The sequence below is a fragment of the Hyla sarda genome, chromosome 1, assembly GCF_029499605.1.
Source record: "Hyla sarda isolate aHylSar1 chromosome 1, aHylSar1.hap1, whole genome shotgun sequence".
Lineage (NCBI taxonomy): Eukaryota > Metazoa > Chordata > Amphibia > Anura > Hylidae > Hyla > Hyla sarda.
In genome coordinates this window covers 223969090-223987161 of record NC_079189.1, presented here as the reverse complement: position 1 = coordinate 223987161, position 18072 = coordinate 223969090, and the positions used below count along the sequence as shown (strand labels likewise).

Below are 18072 nucleotides of genomic sequence, written 5' to 3'. Positions count from 1 at the left end.
ACAGTACCCCCCCCCTTGGGTCTCCCCCTCTTCTTGGAGCCTGAGAACCTGAGGAGCAGACTTTTGTCAAGGATGTTGTCCTCAGGTTCCCAGGATCTCTCTTCAGGACCACAACCCTCCCAGTCAACTAAAAAAAAAATTTTTCCCTCTGACCTTTTTGGCAGCCAAAATTTCCTTGACCGAGAAGACGTCCGAGGAGCCGGAAACAGGAGTGGGAGGAACAGATTTGGGAGAAAAACGGTTGAGGATGAGTGGTTTGAGAAGAGAGACGTGAAAGGCATTAGGGATACGAAGAGAAGGAGGAAGAAGAAGTTTATAAGAGACAGGATTAATTTGACACAAAATTTTGAAAGGACCAAGATAGCGTGGTCCCAACTTGTAGCTAGGGACACGGAAGCGGACATATTTAGCGGAGAGCCATACCTTGTCTCCAGGGGAAAAAACGGGGGGAGCTCTTCTCTTCTTATCCGCGAACCTCTTCATGCGTGAAGAAGCCTGTAAAAGAGAATTTTGGGTCTCTCTCCATATAATGGAAAGGTCACGAGAAATTTCATCCACAGCGGGCAGACCAGAGGGCAAGGGGGTAGGGAGGGGGGGAAGAGGGTGACGGCCGTACACCACGAAAAATGGGGATTTGGAGGAAGATTCAGAGACCCTGAAGTTATACGAAAATTCGGCCCATGGAAGGAGATCTGCCCAGTCATCCTGGCGGGAGGAAACAAAATGTCGCAAATAATCACCCAGGATCTGGTTAATTCTTTCTACTTGTCCATTGGACTGGGGATGATATGCAGAGGAAAAATTTAATTTAATCTTGAGTTGTTTACAGAGAGCCCTCCAGAATTTAGACACGAATTGGACCCCTCTATCCGAGACAATCTGCGTAGGCAACCCGTGAAGACGAAAAATGTGTACAAAAAATTGTTTAGCCAACTGAGGCGCAGAAGGAAGACCAGGAAGAGGGATGAAATGTGCCATTTTGGAGAATCGATCAACGACCACCCAAATAACGGTGTTGCCACGGGAAGGGGGTAAATCAGTAATAAAATCCATACCAATCAGAGACCAAGGCTGTTCGGGGACAGGCAGAGGATGAAGAAAACCAGCGGGCTTCTGGCGAGGAGTCTTATCCCGGGCACAGATAGTGCAGGCTCGCACAAAGTCCCCAACCGTTTTTCTCCCAAATCTGTTCCTCCCACTCCTGTTTCCGGCTCCTCGGACGTCTTCTCGGTCAAGGAAATTTTGGCTGCCAAAAAGGTCAGAGGGAAAAATTTTTTTTTTAGTTGACTGGGAGGGTTGTGGTCCTGAAGAGAGATCCTGGGAACCTGAGGACAACATCCTTGACAAAAGTCTGCTCCTCAGGTTCTCAGGCTCCAAGAAGAGGGGGAGACCCAAGGGGGGGGGTACTGTTACGCCGAGCGCTCCGGGTCCCCGCTCCTCCCCGGAGCGCTCGCTTCACTCCCTCCGCTGCAGCGCTCCGGTCACGTCCTCTGACCCGGGGCGCTGCGATCCTGCTGCCAGCCGGGATGCGATTCGCGATGCGGGTAGCGCCCGCTCGCGATGCGCACCCCGGCTTCCCTACCTGACTCGCTCCCCGTCTGTTCTGTCCCGGCGCGCGCGGCCCCGCTCCCTAGGGCGCGCGCGCGCCGGGTCTCTGCGATTTAAAGGGCCACTGCGCCGCTGATTGGCGCAGTGGTTCCAATTAGGGTTTTCACCTGTGCACTTCCCTATATTACCTCACTTCCCTTGCACTCCCTTGCCGGATCTTGTTGCCTTAGTGCCAGTGAAAGCGTTCCTTGTGTGTTCCTTGCCTGTGTTTCCAGACCTTCTGCCGTTGCCCCTGACTACGATCCTTGCTGCCTGCCCCGACCTTCTGCTACGTCCGACCTTGCTTCTGCCTACTCCCTTGTACCGCGCCTATCTTCAGCAGCCAGAGAGGTGAGCCGTTGCTAGTGGATACGACCTGGTCACTACCGCCGCAGCAAGACCATCCCGCTTTGCGGCGGGCTCTGGTGAAAACCAGTAGTGGCTTAGAACCGGTCCACTAGCACGGTCCACGCCAATCCCTCTCTGGCACAGAGGGTCCACTACCTGCCAGCCGGCATCGTGACAGTAGCATAACGGTCAGTTGAGACAGCTGTTGGCCTTGTTGCGCTATCTGTTGTGACTGCTGGGCGACCACCGTGGTGAGGTCAGCGACAACTGGCAGAGGAACTTCAGCGGGATCCATGGCCGGATCTACTGTCACGATGCCGGCTGGCAGGTAGTGGACCCTCTGTGCCAGAGAGGGATTGGCGTGGACCGTGCTAGTGGACCGGTTCTAAGCCACTACTGGTTTTCACCAGAGCCCGCCGCAAAGCGGGATGGTCTTGCTGCGGCGGTAGTGACCAGGTCGTATCCACTAGCAACGGCTCACCTCTCTGGCTGCTGAAGATAGGCGCGGTACAAGGGAGTAGGCAGAAGCAAGGTCGGACGTAGCAGAAGGTCGGGGCAGGCAGCAAGGATCGTAGTCAGGGGCAACGGCAGAAGGTCTGGAAACACAGGCAAGGAACACACAAGGAACGCTTTCACTGGCACTAAGGCAACAAGATCCGGCAAGGGAGTGCAAGGGAAGTGAGGTAATATAGGGAAGTGCACAGGTGAAAACCCTAATTGGAACCACTGCGCCAATCAGCGGCGCAGTGGCCCTTTAAATCGCAGAGACCCGGCGCGCGCGCGCCCTAGGGAGCGGGGCCGCGCGCGCCGGGACAGAACAGACGGGGAGCGAGTCAGGTAGGGAAGCCGGGGTGCGCATCGCGAGCGGGCGCTACCCGCATCGCGAATCGCATCCCGGCTGGCAGCAGGATCGCAGCGCCCCGGGTCAGAGGACGTGACCGGAGCGCTGCAGCGGAGGGAGTGAAGCGAGCGCTCCGGGGAGGAGCGGGGACCCGGAGCGCTCGGCGTAACAGTCATGAAACCTAACCGTAGATACTCTGTACCTATCCAAGGCAGATAGAGCTACACACCTACGCAGTATAAACCTGAGATAACAGGGTGAAGAGGACCTTCCGTATGAAAGTGGGAGGACATAAAAACATCAAATAAAGAAGGGTACAGACAGGACAAGGCACAGATTGGGGGGGTTGGGGGTACGGTTGGGCTGGGGTTAGGAGGGTTCGTGAAATAACATCACGTAAGCCCTAGGAGTGCTGCTTTATTGTTTTTAGAGTTTTTCTTGTCAGATGTGTCTATGGTTTTCTTCAATAATTATACTAAACTTTTTACATGTGGCAGGGCCCCCCTCTGGTCACTAGATGTAGCCAGGTGAATAACATGGCAGTGTAGTCCTTTACTCCTTTGCTTGGCAGTCGGTTCCTCTGATTCCAGGTGATGGGCTCCTTTATAGTATATAGAGCTGTCACCTGCAATTAGACGGTCTGAGTGCCGAGCTGGGGAGCATTGAGATGCTAAAAAATCAAACCCCTTATAAAGAAACCAGTCTGCTCTTTCTCTGGAGCTAACAAATAGATCATTGAAATAATGTTGGAAGGTCATTTTGTGGAAGAGCAGAAATTCAATGAAAATGTTTTTTTCTTTTCTTCAAGAATAAATAGGCACTTTAATTTCAACAAACTTTGCATCAGGGGTCTCAAACTCACGGGTCAAAAACGAAATTTTGCGGCCCGCTGAACAGTGGCATTGCAAGGGGGGGCGTACTCTAGCATGGTGGAGCGGAAGCTGTAAGCTCCCGCTTCTTCATTCACTAACCTTCCTCACAGGCTGAGAGTACACAGCGTGTGAGCCGCGGGGATGCGATCCTGGCGCGATGATGTCACATAATCACGTTGACGTCTGGAGATCCCGTTCCCGCGGCTCGCATACTGTAAGTAAGACGAGTATGCTCAGGGCCCAGGGGGCACTATATCATACAGGAGGAGGAGGAGGGGGGGATTTAAAGAGGGGGGGGCAGAGAAAAGGGAATACTTAATGTGAGGGGCAAAGCACAGAGGGCATTATATGTGAAGAGTACATCACAGGTGGGGAGGGGGTGGGTGAGGGGCACATGACAGGAGCATTATATGTGAGGGGCACAGCACAGGGGGCATTATATATGACGGGCGCATGATGGGAGCATTATATGTGAGGGGCACAGCACAGGCCGCATTATATATAAGGGGCGCATGATGGGGGCATTATATATGAGAGGCGCATGATGGGGGCATTATATGTAAGGGGCGCATGATGGGGGCATTTTATGTGAGGGGCGTATGATGGGGGCATTATATGTAAGGGGCGCATGATGGGGGCATTATATGTGAGGGGCGTATGATGGGGGCATTATATGTGAGGGGCGCATGATGGGGGCATTATATGTAAAGTGCGCATGATGAGGCATTATATGTGAGGGGCGCATGATGAGGGCATTATATTTGAGGGGCACCTGATGGGGGCATTATATGTGAGGGGCATGATGAGGGCATTATATGTGAGGTGCGCATGATGGGGGCATTATATGTGAGGGGCGTATGATGGGGGCATTATATGTGAGGGGCGTATGATGGGGGCATTATATGTGAGGTGCGCATGATGAGGCATTATATTTGAGGGGCACCTGATGGGGGCATTATATGTGAGGGGCATGATGAGGGCATTATATGTGAGGGGCGCATGATGAGGGCATTATATTTGAGGGGCACCTGATGGGGGCATTATATGTGAGGGGCATGATGAGGGCATTATATGTGAGGTGCGCATGATGAGGGCATTATATGTGAGGGGCGCATGATGAGGGCATTATATGTGAGGTGCGCATGATGGGGGCATTATATGTGAGGGGAGCATTATATGTGAGGCGCATGCGGCCCAGCCTCACCCAGCCTCTACCTCCAGTGACCCCTGCTTTACAAAGATCGATAGTCCAAGCAAATATAAGAAACTTTTAGAGATATATATTACATCTTATTAGACAAAAACTCTTCTTTCTCCTGTTATCAAGCTTCTTACCCCTCCCCCACCCTTTCTTCTGATAGACTATCTTTCTGACAATGTACATAGTTTTGTCCTGGTCTGCTCAGGGTATGTCTTAAAGCTAAATCTGGGTTAGAATTACAAGCAATGCAAGTCTATGGAAGGAGGGAGGGATAAGGAAAGGGGCAATACCTGTAAACACACAAGCTGCAGAGAGACAGCAGTAAGAAATCTCCCCCCAGGGCTTTATACACAGTTTAGACTCACTTTATCAAGCCTCCCAGGCTGTTACAGGAACAGAGAAGTGCAGTATCTCCTCCTCTATGTGTGTGCAGTGTATAGGAAATGTTATGTACATTAGGCTCTATCCCAACATCTCTTGGAGAACTCAAAATATACCGGTTATGCATAATGAAATAGTGATGCTCCTCATGTACACATACAGGGCAGCTTATCCTGAAAAATCAGCTTAAACTAAAACTATAAGGGTTGTGATCAATGATAAAAGAAAGCATTTAGACTACTGAAACAAGAAGATAGTGGGAAGGCATAAAGAAAATTATCAGGAGAAAAAGATTCAGTAAAAGACCAATAAAAGTAGCAAAAATTGAAACAGAAAGGATGGTTGTCACAGAAAGTAAACAAAACCCAAAAATATTTTTCGCCTACATAAATAATAAACTTAAAACTGAAAATGTTGGCCCCTAATAAATAATCTGGGTATAATGATAGACGAGGATGAGGAAAAGGCCAATTTACTAAATGCCTTCTTCTCTACTGTATTTACACAGGAAATTCAGATGACACGAGTAGGTGAAAATGTAAATTCTCCAGCATATTTTACCTGTTTACCCAACAAGAAAAAATTTGGATACAAAAATCACTGGGCCCAGATGGAAACTATCCAAGAGTTTTGTGGGAATTAAAGGGGTACTCGGGTGGACTTTTTTTTTTTTTTTTTTTAATCAGCTGATGCCAGAAAGTTAAACAGATTTGTAAATTACTTCTATTTAAAAATCTTAATCCTTCCAGTACTTATCAGCTGCTGTTTACTACAGAGGAAGTTCTTTTCTTTTTGAATAGCTTTACTGTCTGACCACAGTGCTCTCTGCTGACACCTCTGTCCATGTCAGGAACTGTCCAGAGCAGGAGAAAATCCCCATAGCAAACCTCTACTGCTCTGGACAGTTGCTGACATGGACAGAGGTGTCAGCAGAGAGCACTATGGACAGACAGAAAAGAACTATACAACTTCCTCTGTAGTATACAGAAGCTGATAAGTACTGGAAGGATTAAGATTTTTCTGGCACCGGTTGATGCTAATGTCGTACCAATATAAAAAATTGGATCTAAATTGATCCTGATAACTATAGGGCTGAAAGTTTAACATCTGTTGTGGGTAATATTTTTGAGGGTTTTTTGAGAGATGCTGTTATCAGGAGCACCAACATGGGTTTAGGCGGGATCAGTTCTGTCAGACTAATCTGATCAGCTTCTAGGAGGAGGTCCATTATAGATTGGACCAGGATGAAGCTGTGGATGTTATACATCTAGACTTTTCTAAGGCATTTGATACTGTGCCACACAAAAGATTAGTACATAAAATAAGGATCCTGGGACTAGGGGAGGATATATGTAAATGGGTTAGCAACAGAAAGAAAGCACCAAGTGGGTGTCAATGGAACTAACAGTTACAAGTGGAGTACTGAAGGTCAGAGGTTCAATGGGGGAGATTTTTCAAAACCTGTCCAGAGGAAACGTTGGTGAGTTGCCCACAGCAACCAATCAGATCACTTCTTTCATTTTTGAAAAGGCCTCTGACAAATGAAAGAAGCGATCTGATTGGTTGCTATAGAACACTCAGAAACTTTTCTTCTGGACGGGCTTTGATAAATCTCCCTCTAAATGTTTATTAATGATACTAAACCGGGTAAGGTGATCACCACAGAGAAGGATAATATAATATTACACATGGATCTGGGGAAGCTGGAGGCCTGGGCAGAGAAATGGCAAATTAAATTTAATGTTAATAAATGTAAAGATTATGCACATGAGTTGTAATAACAAAATGTACAATTATAAGCTAAATTGTAAAATACTGGGTAAAATTGCTACCGAAAAGGACAGTAAGCTCAACTTTAGTGACCAGTGGCAGGCAGTGGCTACTAATAAAGTCATGGGATGATTCATCAAGAGACATAAGGGCAACCAACGTAATTAATGGTCTGGAAGGATTACAGGTTATCAAGCTGGAGGTTATATGGTTCAGAAAAAAAGACATTTTAGGGGCGATTTTATCACAATGTACAAATATATGAATGGACAGTACAGAGATCTTTCTTGTAATCTTTTTATACCTAGGATTGGACGTTTTTCCATAAAGATACAATATTACAGGTTATGGATACTAGATTTTTGGAGACAGAGTGTTGATTCAGGAATTTATTATGACTGAGATACTTGGAGTTTAGCCCTGGTATGGGGCAATTGATATCTCTCTAATAAGGGTTTATTTTGTCTTACTCTGGGATCAACACAGCAGGGTTAAAGGTTGAACTTGATGGAATCTTATCTTTTTTCATAGTTAAGTTAGTTTTCATGACGAGGAATGATCTCAAAACTTTTGACCATGACTGTACAAGTTCTCGCTTTGTGGCGCATCAACAGGCAGACAGCTATATTAAAGGTGAACAAACCAAAAATGGATGAAGAACAGCAGGCAGCTTGTTCTTTATTTAACCCCTTAAGGACCGGGGTTTTTTCCGTTTTTGCATTTTCGTTTTTTGCTCCTTGCCTTTAAAAAATCATAACTCTTTCAATTTTGCACCTAAAAATCCATATGATGGCTTATTTTTTGCGCCACCAATTCTAATTTGTAATGACGTCAGTCATTTTGGCCAAAAATCTACGGTGAAACGGAAAAAAAAATCATTGTGCGACAAAATTGAAAAAAAAACGCAGTTTTGTAACTTTTGGGGGCTTCCGTTTCTACGTAGTACATTTTTCGGTAAAAATGACACCTTATCTTTATTCTGTAGGTCCATACGATTAAAATGATACCCTACTTATATAGATTTGATTTTTTAAGACTTCTGGAAAAAATCATAACTACATGCAGGAAAATTAATACGTTTAAAATTGTCATCTTCTGACCCCTATAACTTTTTTATTTTTCCGTGTATGGGGCGGTATGAGGGCTCATTTTTTGCGCCGTGATCTGAAGTTTTTAACGGTACAATTTTTGCATTGATAGGACTTATTGATCGCTTTTTATTCATTTTTAAATGATATAAAAAGTGACCAAAAAAGCACTATTTTGGACTTTGGAATTTTTTTGCGCGCACGCCATTGACCGAGCGGTTTAATTAATGATATATTTTTATAATTCGGACATTTCCGCACGCGGTGATACCATATATGTTCATTTTTCTTTTTATTTACACTGTGTTTTTTTTTTATTGGAAAAGGGGGGTGATTCAAACTTTTAATAGGGGAGGAGTTAAATGATATTTATTCACTTTTTTTTTTCACTTTTTTTTTGCAGTGTTATAGGTCCCATAGGGACCTATAACACTGCACACACTGATCTTCTATGCTGATCACTGGTTTCTCATAAGAAACCAGTGATCAACGATTCTGCCGCATGACTGCTCAGGCCTGGATCTCAGGCACTGAGCAGTCATTCGGCGATCGGACAGCGAGGAGGCAGGTAGGGGCCCTCCCGCTGTCCTGTCAGCTGTTCGGGATGCCGCGATTAGCCGCGGCTATCCCGAACAGCCCGACTGAGCTAGCCGGCCACTTTCGGTTTCACTTTTAGCCGCGCGGCTCAGCTCTGAGCGCGCGGCTAAAGGGTTAATAGCGCGCGGTGCCGCGATCGGCACTGCGCGCTATTAGAGGCGGGTCCCGGCTTCACTATGACGCCGGGCCCGCCGCGATATGACGCGGGGTTACTGTGTAACCCCGCGTTATATCAGGAGAGCAGGACCAAGGGCGTACCTGTACGCCCTTGGTCCTTAAGGGGTTAAAGGACATCTGCAGCAAAAGACAACTTATCCCCTGGGACGATCTCCCAAACGGGGCCCCCGCATTGCCGCTCTATGTACCAAACGGTACGCCCCCTCCACAAACAGTTCAATTGGAGAAGTGGTGAGGCACGAATGTTGCCTCCCCGCCTCTCCCATAGAGATACATGGAGGAAGCGTGTCAGCCGCGACGTCACACTCCGGCCGGCACGCCTCCTGCACAGGAGAGCTGCGGCAGAGCCGTGGCCCTGTGCAGGAGATCGCGGGGGGTCAAAGCGATTGGACCCCCCCCCAAGATCAAACACTTATCCACTATCCTGTGGATAGGGGAGACGTTGTCTTTTGCAGCAGATGTCCTTTAAACCACACCCTTTCCCAACTTCTATGATGTTAGGTATAGTAAACATAGTATAGCAACTACTAGACTATTACATGCACAATAAATCTGAATTAAGTAGGTAAGTATGGGATTTTGGCATTACCTGTGGTGGAAAGGGTTCCAGCCCTGGCTCCAGTTTTATAAAGTGGTGCCTGATATAAAGTAGGACTGGGCTGATAATTCTGCCTAGGCTCGAAGTGTACTACAGGCAACATAGGATTCATTTGTCTAGGTAATGCATCTTCGATCACCATATTTTCATCATCCCAGAGGCTGGCATCCATGAACATTCCATGCACCAAAACCCCATCTTCAGGAGTAGGTAACTGAAAAGAAAATGATTGTCAGTGGATAACAAAGTAGAAATCTGTGATAGGAACATAATTCTTGATATTACGATAGAATACTTTCTACTTTCTACCATTTGGTTTTTTGGTGGAAGGGTCCTTAAGAATGTCCCTAACCCAACACTTCAACTTCAAGAAGTGACTGTTCACTTGCTGTCTAATAGTGTTGAGCAAAAGTAAAAATTGTTGAACCCGAACCTGACAGCTCAGCTATTGATTGCTTTAGTACCATTTTTAAAGTGCTCTGGGTGCCTGAAAAAGATGGATACAGACTTAGGAGACCTAACACAGTCATCCTGGAATTTTACAAGCACCTGGAGCACTTTTAAAAACAGAATTGATGCAGACTAAAGCAATCAATCGCCAAACCACCTGGTTTGGTTTGGCTGTAAATTTGCTTATCACTAATATATCCTACCCCTTGTGGTGCCATTGTCAAGATAATCAAATATTCACTATACCTGTTAAAGGTTTACCAAACTGAAATAAATAAAATAATAAATACAAAATAAATTATAATAAAAAAATATATTTATGAAAACCAAATTTTCAAAATGTTGAATATTACAGCTATAATTATAATATTCTAATAGATCTTCACTCCATGTTCAAGAATCAGGCTGGGTTCACACAACGTGAAATTTTCGGCATGTATTGTAGATTACATGCGGATATCCCGTATTTTTGCAAAAAATCATCATGTCATTTACGTGCCCAATTTTACGCAGTGTAAGCCCAGCCTAAAGGGGACATAGTATATAGCAGATGAATCAATTGTTAAGGTGAAAGTGGTAATTCATATAAAAAATATAGTTCAAGATAATATTTCAGCCAAACGGATATAAAAAAAAAAAATCCACTAATGGCCCAAGAGTTCAAAAGCATAGGCAGGTTGCCTTCTGTTACATTCAAATAGCTGATAGAAATGAGCTGTCACTATTGCTTAATTAGAGCAATATGGCATTCAAAGAAAGAATAATAGACCGTACCTCTTTATCCATGGGCAACTCTTCTCCAAACTTAGCAGTTTTTATTGCTTCAATGACAGCTGCTTGGTCTCGATAACATGGAAGGACATCGTAGTGGAAGCTGAGTTCATCTATAGGCAAGTTATATTTCCTAGCATGATTCTGAAGAATCCCTATAATTAACATATGATATATGAAGTTAAGCCTCCAATTTAAGTTTTTCATATTGAGATGTGAAATCTATGAAAACATGTATTTTAGCTAACCACATTACAATAGGCACTGAAGAAGTGAATGAGTTCATGGAGAGGTAGATAGGTCAAGAGACAATGTAGAATTCTCCCATCAGGTCTTGTTTTCTAGACCTACATACTGCTGCCCAGGTCAAACGATTTTTTTCAGTGCATCAGGAATGGCCATGTTCTCTATAGAATATTTAAATTCATGGAAATTCACCCTTAATGACAATAGACGTAAATGTACGTCATGGTGCGGTGGTACTTAACGCACCATGACATATATTTAAGTCATGAACATGACTGTGGGCACCAGACCGGTGTTCGCATCATGCACGGCAGGTCCCAGCTGCTGTCAGCAGCCAGAGAACCGCTGGTAATGGCAGACATCAGCAATCGTGCCGATGTCTGCCATTAACCCCTCAGATGCCGCGATCAATACAGATCACGGCATTTGCGGCAGTGCGGCACTTAAAATGGATGATCGGATCGGCCTCAGCGCTGCCGCGGGGATCCGGTCATCCAGCATGGTGGCCGGAGGTCCCCTCACCTGCCTGTGGCTGTCTCCAGGGCTCTTCTGCTCTGGTCTGAGATCAAGCTGAGATTAAGGAGTGGGCTTGTGAAATGCTGATGTATAGGATAGATTGGAGTGGAAAACTAGAGTTGAGTGAGTTTTTCAGAAGTTCAATATGCCGGGCTTGCAGTACTTTTCCAAAAAATTGGTTTGTAAGGAATAGGTTCTACACATACAGCAAGGAAATAACCATCAAAACATGTGTATTACAGTGCCTTAGAGCTCTAAAGCCCTATATAACGATGTCAGGGTCACATAGGAATGTGTTCAACTAATTTTAAAGTGGTTTTTGTGCAAAGTTAATATCAAAGTAACAGCGACATGCGGTAACCTATTGTAACAACTTGCTTTTTGGGACCATGCTCCTTGCTTCCCCTCAGCATATCCACCATGTTGCCTTACAAAATGCAGACCCATGTGAGGGCTTGTTTTTTGTGCAACCAATTGTACTTTGTTATGACCCTTTTTATTTTACCATAAAAAGTATGGTGCAACCAAAAAAGTTATATTTATTGGGAAAATTTACATAGCTTTTTTATTATTATACAACTTTTAAAAAGTAAAATTTTGAAACAAAATAAGTATGTTTAAAATTTCTGTATTCTTACCCCTATAACTTTCTTTATTTTTCTGTATACAAGGATATATGATATTCTTTTTTTGCGCTGTGATCTGTAGTTTTTATAGAAACAAGATTGTTATCTGGCATGAATAAAATGATGTACTCATGCCAGATAGCGATTCTGTTTGTATAAGCCTGGTGCACAGAGCGGGTCCATGCTCTAGTTTTATTTCCAGGCTTATGTTATGTTGTTTTGCTTTGTGTAATAAGGGATAGTGCATGCTAGGTTTGGTGGGGTGTGTTATTTCAGCGTTTTTGTCGTATCACATATCACAATGGCAACTAGTCTCCCTTTTCCTTTAGGAAGCAAAAAGATTTAATCCAGCACAGCTTGCGCATGTATAAAATTTTTCTTCATTGCATAAAATCTACTGATACCAGGAAAATGTGATGTGTTTCAGCTACTACAGGCTGCCTTTTTCCTTTACCCCTACACTATTGTATCTCCTATTGCACGGCCATCTGGCTCGAGCAGGGAGGAGCAGCATGGGTAGGGTTATAACATTTTTGCTCATTATTTCATAAATGTCCTTGCTGTTCCCCCACTCGTCTGACGTGAGAATGCACATCGTGTCCGGCAGCCAGACGCCAATCCACACACCTTCTGGGGGTAAGTCCTATTTAGTTTAGGGTACATAACTCTGCTTGTTGTACAGTTACATTGCCATGATGAAGATACAATAGCTTAAAATGAGTTGGCGTTTCCCTATCGTTTTTAGATATGTCTTCTTTTGTTATCTTTTTATTGAACTGAATTAATCTTTTTTAACTGTTAATCAGCTGGATAGCTTTTCCATTAACTCCACAGGAAATTGAGTTTTAGTGTATACTGCATGCCAGAGAAAGTTTCATTTATGAAGTGAGTTGTTGAGTCTGGCATTCAAACTTGAGAATTATTATTATTATTTTTTTTTTTTGGGATGATTTTTTACTATTAAGGTACTGCCCTGGCCTGGTAATTGATTTAAACCAGAAAATACCAGTAAGATTAAAACCAGAAAATACAAGTAACATGGTGTAAAAGCCTTTCCAACTTTCACTGCAATAAATACATTTTTGTTAAACCCAGCTAGATAAGCTACCGTAAATTGTTTTTAAATTAAATCCTGAAAATACAAGTAACATGTCATAAAAGGCCTATTTAACGTTCACTCTCACTACTAAAAATGCAGATTTTCATTAAAATACAGGTTAGCCCGCTGCACAATGCTTTGCTCAAATTGCTTTGTACTGTAGCGTGATAGCTTTCTATGGGTTCGTTGTGTAGTCACTTTGCTGGGATTTGTAGTGCAGCAACTGGGCACAGTAATGCAGGTCACTGAGGTCAGCCTACTGCACAATGATTTGCTCAACTTGCTTTGTATTGTAGTGTGATAGCTTTCTATGGGCTCGTTCTGCAGTCTCCTAATTGACCTGGGAGCTGTAAGTAAGCAATGATTGGCTAACCTGCGGTCATGTGATCTTGCTGCTAACTGCAAAGTATTCTGGGCTACCCTGACGTCATCTAAGTGTTCCTACTTCTGTTGCCAGGCAAAGTTGTAATGTTCAGTGAACCTCATTTTAGCCAAAGTTCTGAGCAAGAACAGGTTCCACCGGCTCAACTCGCTCATTTCTAGTTACACGTGAATGATATAAGATTTTGGTGGTCTCAAAAATACAAAAGTAAAATACTGAGTGTATTTCAACCAATATGGATATGAGGTTTGTATGAGAAAGCTAGCAGAGGTGTCCTCCAGAAGCCAGTAAATAGTATGCAACCTTAGTGAATGCAGAACTTGAGTCAGATCCAACAATAAATTAGAAAAGAGATTCCTAGACAGGTCACCATCACATTTCTGCTGTTGTAGGAGTGACTGATGTCAGTAACTGAAAAGAACTAAAAGGTTTTTGATTATTGGTATTACAGCTATATATCTGAATGAGAAAGAGAACTTGCCAGTAAAGAGAGATAGCTTAAACAAAAAGAGATGAAAAGAGAGTAGGGGTCACAAATGAGATAGGACAGTACGGGATTAAGAGGTGATGAGACTAGAAATGAGGATAAAGCTATTGTATGGTTACGAATGAAGCCTAATAGAATAGTTGTCAGAGAACAAGTGTGAATAGGTGGCTAGGGTTGTAGGTTAAGGTCATTTCTGATAAAAAAAAAAATATATATATATATTCAGCAGCTTAGCTGAGCTCCTGTAATAAATTGCCCTGTAGAGCAATACAATTCTTTAAAAGTATTGTTTAATATACAGAAGAGCGTGTTATGTACCTACACTGATGTGACAAAGGGGAGAAAAGACAAATGAGATCCTGCAGCCAGACTACGAACAGAAAAAAATAAAAGCTTCTCATGACCCGGTGCAATACAAGATTAAAGTTACTCATCATTTCAACAGAACAATTACCGTATATACTCGAGTATAAGCCGACCCGAGTATAAGCCGAGACCCCTAATTTCAACCCAAAATCCCAGGAAAAGTTATTGACTCGAGTATAAGCCTAGGGTGGGAAATACCTCATCCCCCCCTGTCATCATCCAGACCCGTCATTAACATCCTCATCATCCCCTTGTCATCATCCCACACATCCCCCCTTCATCATCCCCTTGTCATCATCCCACACATCCCCTTATCATCCCACACATCCCCCCTTCATCATCCCCTTGTCATCATCCCACACATCCCCTTATCATCCCACACATCCCCCCTTCATCATCCCCTTGTCATCATCCCACACATCCCCCCTTCATCATCCCCTTGTCATCATCCCACACATCCCCTTATCCCACACATCCCCCCTTCATCATCCCCTTGTCATCATCCCACACATCCCCCCTTCATCATCCCCTTGTCATCATCCCACACATCCCCTTATCATCCCACACATCCCCCCTTCATCATCCCCTTGTCATCATCCCACACATCCCCTTATCATCCCACACATCCCCCCTTCATCATCCCCTTGTAATCATCCCACACCCCCCCCTTCATCATCCCCACCCCCCTTCATCATCCTCTTCTCATCATTCGCCCTCAGTGGTCTTCAACCTGCGGACCTCCAGAGGTTTCAAAACTACAACTCCCAGCAAGCCCGGGCAGCCATCGGCTGTCCGGGCTTGCTGGGAGTTGTAGTTTTGAAACCTCCGGAGGTCCGCAGGTTGAAGACCACTGCGGCCTTCAACATGCGGACCTCCAGAGGTTTCAAAACTACAACTCCCAGCAAGCCCGGGCAGCCATCGGCTGTCCGGGCTTGCTGGGAGTTGTAGTTTTGAAACCTCCGGAGGTCCGCAGGTTGAAGACCACTGCGGCCTTCAACATCATCCAGCCCCCTCTCACCCCCTTTAGTTCTGAGTACTCACCTCCGCTCGGCGCTGGTCCGGTCCTGCAGGGCTGTCCGGTAAGGAGGTGGTCCGGTGAGGAGGTGGTCCGGGCTGCTATCTTCACCGGGGGCGCCTCTTCTCCGCGCTTCCGGCCCGGAATAGAGCCGTTGCCTAGACAACGACGCATCTGCGTCGTTGTCAAGGCAACGTGACTATTCTGAGGCCGGGCCGGAAGCGCGGAGAAGAGGCGCCCCCGGTGAAGATAGCAGCCCGGACCACCTCCTCACCGGACCACCTCCTTACCGGACAGCCCTGCAGGACCGGACCAGCGCCGAGCGGAGGTGAGTACTCAGAACTAAAGGGGGTGAGAGGGGGCTGGATGATGTTGAAGGCCGCAGTGGTCTTCAACCTGCGGACCTCCGGAGGTTTCAAAACTACAACTCCCAGCAAGCCCGGACAGCCGATGGCTGCCCTGGCTTGCTGGGAGTTGTAGTTTTGAAACCTCTGGAAGTCCGCAGGTTGAAGACCACTGCGGGTGGGGGAGTTCACTCGAGTATAAGCCGAGGGGGGTGTTTTCAGCACGAAAAATCGTGCTGAAAAACTCGGCTTATACTCGAGTATATACGGTATGTTAAAAAGTTAAGTTGATAGTTTTTGTTTTAATAAATTCAATGGGTGTACTGGTTTTATGTAGATTTTACATAATAAATGAATAGGAGAATGATGAAATTCTGCCAAAGTAAGGAAACTGTTGCCCCAGAACATTTAATTTAACTTGCATTTTGTAATAAATGAAAAAGCTAATTTTATACATCTTTGATCTGGTCATCAATTAGCATGGAAGACCATTCAGGAGAGTATAGATAAGGGCTAGAGACTGGGCCAGTGAGGCTGCTTCTCTAATGAAATTTACTGTGGGCAAGACACTGCAAACAGTACTATATGTAAATACTGTACAAGGAGGCTGTAGAAGAGAAACTAATCAATTATTGGATAAAATGTTATCTGTACCATAATAAGATTAAAACAAAAAATATGCATTAAAATGTGGCCATAGCCTCATAGGCGTGCGCAGCCTATTGCATTAGGGTGTGCACCCTAAAGCACAAACTCACGCCGTGTGTGTGTGTATATATATATATATATATATATATATATATATATACATATGTATACAGTGATCCCCGACCTACGATGGCCCCGACATACGATGATTTCAACATGCGATGGCCTTTCAGAGGCCATGGCATGTTGAAGGCAGCATCAACATACGATGCTTTTGTATTTCGGGGCCATCACATAAACGGCTATCCGGCAGCGCAGACTGCTTCAGCTGCCGCCTGATAGCCGCTTAAGGTGCCCTGTGTGGTCCGGTGATGGTCACTCACCTGTCCCCGACGTTCCGGACAGTCCTCTTCGGGCTCCGCTGCATCACCGTCGTCCAATGATGACAGCGATGAAGAGCGACGATCCCGGCCAGTAGAGATGGTCCGGAGCGGCGGGGACAGCTGAGTATAACTTCCTATACTTTACATTGCACGGATCCCTCAACATACGATGGTTTCAACTAACGATGGTTCATTTGGAACGAATAACCATCGTATGTTGAGGAATCACTGTATATATATATATACACATACACACACACATACACTCTTGCTTGCATGCACACATACATAAACAGACCTGCACAATTTGCTCTTAATCTCTATGTGAATTGCACTCAGTAAACCAGCCCAGATCAGGTGCTCTGTGGTAACAATATGTAGTATCATGCAAGTTTGAAACAATAAATCAGAAGAATCTGTATTTGAATTTGCCCCTTTAATATGTGACACAGATGGTTCTGACTGAGGCTGAACGAATTAATAAATGAAATAAAAATGCAGCATAAAGGAAGATGAAATAAACTCTTTGGGGGGGATTCATCAGCATCAGTGTATGGTAGAGCTTTTTTTTTACCCCTTTCTGCTGCGCGTATTTGTCATTTACCTGCGCAAAATTTACTAAACTTGCGCACTGGTCTCTGTGAATCATGCGCAGTAATAGAATCCAGCCCATCTCAGCTCCTTTATACTGGTTTCTATTTCATGTGTATCTTACGCAAGACGTTTGTCACGTGACGGTTTGGCTCCGTTTAGCCCGTGATAGAACTTCGGAGGAGAAGCTTTTTCCTATGGCTGCCTGATGTTCCTCATGTAAGTTTCTTGATTTCGCTATTAAAAGGTGGTCTGACAAATGTATTTTTAAAGATTTGCAACGAATGAGGGTCCGCCCGGTTCACTGCCCCACCCTCGCTCCACATTTTAGTCCATACGTTTATTAATTTATTATCCAGATCAGATACTAACTTTATGGGGATAAAGAATGTTTTTGTTTTTTTGTTCCAGTTCCTGTCTTATTAGATGACTATTTATAATGCACTTCTATTTCTATCTTCGGTTACTATCCTTATCATTTTTCATGGTTTGTTTCGACTAAGTGTACATTTATTTTAAATACATGTAATAAAGCTAGAAGAAAGGAAACATTTAATACAGGAGACATTATCAGCGAGGAACATAAATAAATGTCAGGCTAATCCAAATAGATGTTGGTTGTAACAATCAAATGTAATGGCTAAAAGTCTTGAAAAAAGAAACGCACAAAAAGAACGCAGAAAATATC

At 44.5% G+C, this 18072-nt stretch overlaps 1 protein-coding gene across 4 annotated transcripts in view; it reads right to left on the bottom strand.

Annotated features, from left to right (window-relative positions):
* DNAH6 (dynein axonemal heavy chain 6) overlaps positions 1-18072 on the bottom strand; it is a 400640-nt gene that overhangs the window by 1302 nt on the left and 381266 nt on the right. For all 4 annotated transcript variants that reach the window (XM_056568811.1, XM_056568814.1, XM_056568815.1 and 1 more), the window contains 2 exons: positions 10685-10836; positions 9452-9674 (listed from right to left, as the gene is read on the bottom strand). In XM_056568811.1, coding sequence (XP_056424786.1) covers positions 9452-9674; positions 10685-10836 — 375 coding nt within the window. The remainder of the gene's footprint in view (positions 1-9451; positions 9675-10684; positions 10837-18072) is intronic.